At 38.3% G+C, this 6,659-nt stretch overlaps 1 protein-coding gene across 1 annotated transcript; it reads left to right on the forward strand.

The window, feature by feature from the left end:
• The first annotated feature begins 2,459 nt into the window (after positions 1–2,459).
• Positions 2,460–4,548, forward strand: LOC115971185 (tubulin alpha chain-like). The gene is made up of 4 exons (XM_031090926.1): positions 2,460–2,695; positions 2,932–3,166; positions 3,265–3,635; positions 3,705–4,548. The coding sequence occupies exons 1-4, from the start codon at positions 2,603–2,605 to the stop codon at positions 4,359–4,361; spliced, it is 1,356 nt and encodes a 451-aa protein (XP_030946786.1). The 5' UTR covers positions 2,460–2,602; the 3' UTR covers positions 4,362–4,548.
• The last annotated feature ends 2,111 nt before the right edge of the window (positions 4,549–6,659 follow it).

Genomic DNA, 6,659 nt, shown 5'->3' on the forward strand with positions numbered 1-6,659 from the left:
TAAATTTAGAACCACAATTTTTTATGCCACAACTTTGATGTAACAGATTGTGAATGATTGTCTATCACTTTTACATAGACCTACCATTCACAGTTTGTCACATTAAAATTGTGATTCTAGATTTTCTCAAACAATAGGATAAGGGTTTTGGAATCTAAACGAGTGAATAGGCTCACTTTCTTTGAGTTACTGCTTAACTTGTTTTAAATATCTTTTATGACCTTGGGGTAATGTTGGACTTGGGCCAATTGCCTCATTCTAATTGACCCTAACCCACCTTGTGATTCATAATATTTCAGGGGTCATTTAGGTGTTGTTTGGATGAGTGAGTTTTGAGTGATATGATTTTGTTTTCATCACTCATCATCCAAAATTTGTGGGACCCACGGAAATTTTTTTTGTTTGGACACCATCACTCATGATCCATGACTCAGTTTCCATCACTCAATTCTCTGATTTTTGAGTTATGAGTTATGGAAACTGAAAACACATTTTAGCTGTTTTCATAACTCATAACTCAATGGCATTTTTGTAATTATACACACATGGAGGGACCCACAGCCACAACTTTTGACTTTTGACTCCTTTATTTATTTTTTTTTCTTTCACTGGTTGGTCTTCCGTTATTTTATTTTTTTTCTTCACTAATTCTTTCTTCACTGATTCGTCTCTCTCTTCTTCTTTTTTTTTTTTTTTTCACTGTTCGGTCTTGACTCCTTTTTTTTTTTTTTTTTTTTTTTTCACTGGTTGGTCTTCCGTTCTTTTTTTTTTTTTCTTCACTGATTCTTTCTTCAGTTCTTCGTCTCTCTATTTTTTTTTTTTCTGGGTTCAGTGAGTTTGGTTTTTTTTTAATTTTTTTTTTTCTCACTGGGTTCAATGAATTTAGCTACTGCGGGGTTGAAGGAAAAAAAAAAAAAAAGTAAAAGCTACACAAGGTACAAGTATGGAGCCCACAAATAATTGAAAAATATTGAGTGATGATAAATGAGTGATGGTGCCAAACAAGATTGGGTGTTTTAAGTGATGAGTGATAAGTAATAAGTGATGAGTGATGAAAACTGAGTGATGAGTGATGGGTGATGAAAACTGAGTGATGAGTGACCATTTTTTTAAACCAAACAAGGCCTTAGTGACCCTGTTTTATATGATGGGTTGATGGATGGAGTTTCGTTATAAAAACACCCTATTTGTTGTGAAATAAAAGAAATATAAGACCAGATAAAAACAAATGAGAGTGGGATTATATTTGCATTGTTCTTTTCTAGTTGTCATCCACCGAATCATATTATTTCTCATAGTGATACATAATATATATCTTTCTCTTGGTGTGTAGTTTGTAATAATTCATTACATGTATATAAAAAGAAAGGGAGAAACCAAAGGCTTACAACTTGTGGGATAAAATCCCTTAAATCAAGAGTAAATGATCCCTTAGATTTCTGCTTAAATTGCTGCCCCTAGTATGGTAGGGTGGGTGGCATGTCAGCCAACTATGTGATAAACAAGAGATATTCAACACTCTCTTCCTTGTATGTCACTGTGAATGCACGAGGCATTGCACTAGATCTGGTAGACTGGTACTCAACAAAATCGAGTGATTTGAGCTTATTGAACCAAAAATCAATTGATTCGATAACGGTTGATGGCAGTCTTTGCTAAGAAATTTTGACACCCACAAGTCGAGTGGCAGATTGTTGCAAGAGAATCTCATTCCAACTGACCTGATCCATCTTCATTGTTAAACATCACTATTTTTTGTGAGATTCTAGTTAGATCTAATGAGATCCCTCTCAGATTTGGCAAAATATTTGCAAAATCTAGAGAGATCTATCAAATTTCCATTAAAAACTAGAGCTTTGCTATAACTTAATGGCTTCCATCGATCCAACTGCTGGATTTGTGAAGCCATGGCAATTGAAGACCCAAAACCAGACGAGTGGCTTGAATCCAAACCCGAGTTGATCGGGTTGAGTGGCTCTAAACTTGACCCATGGACCCTAGAAGGTAATGACTGTTTCAGCAAATTACTTATTAAAAAAAAGAGATATTATTTTCCAAACTCTTTCACCTAACGTAGGGGGCCTAACGACAGAAATGCAGGACCTCCCTTTCCCTGACAGCCAACCTGCCCAACTACATGCATGTGCCATACAGGCCCATCAATGAAAGAAGATATCACATGCTACCAGATAATTAACAATCGAAATGGCACAATTATCCTCCATTAAAAGTTAAAACTATCATTCTCTCATCCCTTCAATCACAATAAACCAATGGCACTCTCGCAATTTAATCTAAACCCAAACCTTCTTTCCACCCTAAATCAAAAATAAAAAATCGGCGGCAATTAACCACGGTTAAACGGTCAATTATTCCAGCCTGTCAGCAACCCAATAATCAATCAAACAAACCCTTCGTTAACCACAGTCAACTAACCCAAGTTAAAAAAAAAATTCCAGATATAAAATCCAAAGCCTCTCGATCTCACCCTCAGCTCAAATTTTGAAAGGCGTCTTGATAAACGCCGCTCATCTTTGATCTTCCTTTTTTTCTTTTGATAATCTCTGCGAGTTTAGCTCTTAAATTTTTGTATCTGAGAAAAATGAGAGAGTGCATTTCGATCCACATCGGTCAGGCCGGTATTCAGGTCGGCAATGCTTGCTGGGAACTTTACTGCCTCGAGCATGGCATTCAGGTTTGCTCTTCACTTCTGCCTTTCTCGCATTATAATAATTTTTCATTTCTGTTACGCGATTCGTTAGACCTGATTCCGAAACGAGTTCAATTTTGTCACAGAATAACTAGATCTTGTTGTATATTGTGGCAGATCATAATTTTTAGGTTTTAGTTACTTTGAATCTCAGCTAGCAAAGTGTAAATTTAATTTGCTGAATTTTCGCGCTTTTTTTTTTGTTTTGTTTTGTTTTACAGCCTGATGGCCAGATGCCGAGTGATAAGACTGTCGGCGGAGGAGACGATGCCTTCAACACCTTCTTCAGTGAAACTGGTGCCGGAAAGCACGTCCCTCGTGCCGTCTTTGTTGATCTGGAGCCCACTGTCATCGACGAAGTGAGGACCGGAACATACCGCCAGCTATTCCACCCTGAGCAACTCATCAGCGGCAAGGAAGATGCTGCCAACAACTTTGCCCGTGGCCACTACACCAGTAATTTTTTTCGAAACTCCGCTATTTTACACTATGTTCTAGCTCTTGATTGTTAATTTTTGTTGACAAATTATTCTGTGTTGTTTAATTTATGGCAGTTGGGAAAGAGATTGTTGATCTTTGCTTGGATAGGATCCGAAAGCTTGCAGATAACTGCACCGGTCTACAAGGCTTCTTGGTTTTCAATGCTGTTGGTGGCGGTACCGGTTCTGGTCTTGGATCGCTACTTTTGGAGCGTCTCTCTGTTGATTATGGCAAAAAGTCGAAGCTTGGTTTCACTGTCTATCCCTCACCACAGGTCTCCACATCCGTTGTAGAGCCTTACAACAGCGTCCTTTCCACACATTCACTCCTCGAGCACACTGATGTCGCCGTGCTTCTTGACAATGAGGCTATCTATGACATTTGCAGGCGATCCCTTGACATCGAGCGCCCCACTTACACCAATCTCAACCGCCTTGTCTCTCAGGTAATAATCGGCTCCTAGTTTTACTTGGAAATATGAATGTGGGGATTGATGTGTGTTTTTTTGATTTAGGTGATCTCGTCCTTGACTGCCTCTTTGAGGTTTGATGGAGCCTTGAATGTCGACGTGACTGAGTTCCAGACCAACTTGGTTCCATACCCGAGGATCCATTTCATGCTTTCTTCCTATGCTCCTGTCATCTCAGCTGAGAAGGCATACCACGAGCAGCTTTCAGTGGCTGAGATTACCAACAGTGCCTTTGAGCCCTCTTCTATGATGGCAAAATGTGACCCCCGCCATGGGAAATACATGGCTTGCTGTTTGATGTACCGTGGTGATGTCGTGCCCAAGGATGTGAATGCGGCTGTGGCCACCATCAAGACCAAGCGCACTATCCAGTTTGTTGATTGGTGCCCTACCGGGTTTAAGTGCGGTATCAATTACCAACCGCCGACTGTTGTTCCGGGAGGCGATCTTGCTAAAGTTCAGAGGGCTGTTTGCATGATCTCCAACTCAACCAGTGTTGCCGAGGTGTTCTCTAGGATTGACCACAAGTTTGATCTCATGTATGCCAAGCGTGCCTTTGTGCACTGGTACGTTGGTGAGGGTATGGAGGAAGGAGAGTTCTCGGAGGCCCGTGAGGATCTTGCTGCGCTGGAGAAAGATTATGAGGAGGTCGGTGCAGAGTCTGCTGAGGGAGAGGACGGTGATGAAGGAGATGAATACTAGTAGTTGGATGCAATTTCTTTTGTATGTCTACAATAATAAGATGGTTTTTGTCATGGTTATTTCCTTTTAATGTCGTTGCTGGGGGTTGTATCAATGTTTATATTGCTATGATTTGGAACCTATCAAGCTTTCGCTCTGGAATATTTGTATGTCATGATGCTTCGTTAAATTTGTTCACTCTGATACATATTCTATTTCCTATCGTCATGATAGTAGAAATTCGGACTAAGAGTTAGGACTTGGGAGTTCTATCCATGGTAGTTTAAACTTTAAGGTGATTAAATAGAATAAAAAATGATCTCGGTTTGATGATAAGAATTTCTTAAATATTCTTTTTGAGTGCCCAAATGCCACCATTGTTTGGAGACAACCAAACCTCTCATCCTATCATCCATTCCAACAGAACCAGCCCCAGATTGGATCAAATTGATTATCAACATCATCTCGGCATCAACTCTCAAGATGTACATGCTCTCTCTTGGCAGCAATAACTTGCGATCTTTATTTGGCGGGGTTGGAACAAAGTTAATTTTCGAAAACATTTCCTCATCCCCCGTGGTGCTTGCAATGGATATCAACCAGGCTTTCACTTCCCATTTAGATGCTTGGAAATCCAAATTAAACCCTCATGCCCCCACTTGGGAACCTCCACCTTTAGGTTGGGTGAAATTTAATTTTGATGCAGCCATCGCTTCTACTACTTCCTCTTTGCAGTTTTCTGTGACTCAAATGATCAAGTCCTCTCTAAGTTACCACTGCAAAAGAGACATTCTCAACTCAAATGATCAGGTCCTCTCTAAGTTATCACTGCAAAAGAGACATTCTCATCTCTAGCCTGGGCCGAAGCTGAAGTGGCTCTCCTAGCAATCTCCAGTCTCCACTGCAGCCCGCTTTGATCTTAATCAGGCTATTTTTGAAGGCGATGCTAAGACTGTTATTGACTCAATTGTCCCCCAGCTCTACTCCTTTATGGGAAAGCAGGGCCACAATTGCCGATATACAACTCTTGCTCCCCCATTTCTCTAATGTTAAATTTAATTTTTGCCCCAGGTCTTCCAATGGCCTAGCTTGTTCTTTGTCCTATTGGGCTTCCTTTTGTTCAACTTGGCGATCCCAACTCATCTTATCCATCCCTTCTTAGACCTTTTTGTAAGGATGTTGATGGACATATTCCCTCTCTATTGTATGTGCCCTCCTTTGGGCTTTCTTAATAAAATTATCATCTAACTTATATTTTAAAAAAAAAAAAAAAAAAAAATTTCTTACATAGTACGTGGTGCCAAATTCCATTTGTGGTTAATTGAAAACTGTAATGGAGGTGCAATTGGGAAACAAATTTACATGCTCTAACAGTTAAACTTGGTTGGAAGGTCTTGTTTCACTTCTTGTGTTGATTAGTATTCAACATATGTTTTGTGAAAGGTTCTATGGTTGGAGAAAACAAAAAACCTATCATGCATTGGGTGAATATATCCCCCCACATGGGATGGACCTCAAAAAGTGTGAAGTCCACTCCCAGGAATACATGAACCCTTGGGGTCTAACTTGCCTCCTACTCCTCTACTTATACATAACATGACATCTCCTTTGCTTTTAATGTTATATCACCTATTCTTTAAACCAACGGTCGAGTTTTAAAAAAGATGCCACATCATTTTTTTTTTGGAAACTTGTCAATAAGCCACGCGCGAAAATGCAAAATGAGCCAGTACTATTTTACCGCCCAACTGTTTCCTAATTCCCTCTCTCCCTCAATTGACAATCTGTGAAATCCCAAAAAATAAAAATAAATAAATAAATAAAAAGAAGCAATTTTAAATTGAAATCTCCGTATCTCTTTCTCAAATTATCAAAGTATCAAAGGTCATCTAATCAAGTATTTCCATCCCTTCTTTTGATTTCTTATTCAATTCAATGTTATGAGATGACAAAATAATTGAGAGAATTTTAATAATAATTTTTATTTTGTGTTAAAAATGACTACATCACTGTGCAAGCATTATGTAGTGAAATTTGTTTGTAATAACTGTAGCATCATTACAAACGGATTCCTTGGACTAATCAAAAAAAGAAAAGACAAAAATAAACTATTTGTGAATTATTAATATTCTTTTGAAAAATTCAAATCTTATAGCTAAATTTCTCAAGATTTGAAAATTAAATAAAATTCCTATTTATTATCTAATTACTATATTTCAAATATTTTTTGAAGTGAAAAACTAATTAGTGTTAACAAGTAAAGAAAAGAATCATACTAATTATATTTCAAAAAGAATTTCCATACCACGCCGAAAAATA

The sequence above is a fragment of the Quercus lobata genome, chromosome 12, assembly GCF_001633185.2.
Source record: "Quercus lobata isolate SW786 chromosome 12, ValleyOak3.0 Primary Assembly, whole genome shotgun sequence".
NCBI classification, from domain to species: Eukaryota; Viridiplantae; Streptophyta; class Magnoliopsida; order Fagales; family Fagaceae; genus Quercus; species Quercus lobata.

Coding starts and splice junctions, on each gene's coding strand:
- LOC115971185 (XM_031090926.1), top strand. CDS start 2,603: ATGAGAGAGTGCATTTCGATCCACATCGGTCAGGCCGGTATTCAGGTC. Junction 3,167..3,264: donor TGCCCGTGGCCACTACACCA/GTAATTTTTTTC, acceptor AATTTATGGCAG/TTGGGAAAGAGATTGTTGAT. Junction 3,636..3,704: donor TCAACCGCCTTGTCTCTCAG/GTAATAATCGGC, acceptor TTTTTGATTTAG/GTGATCTCGTCCTTGACTGC.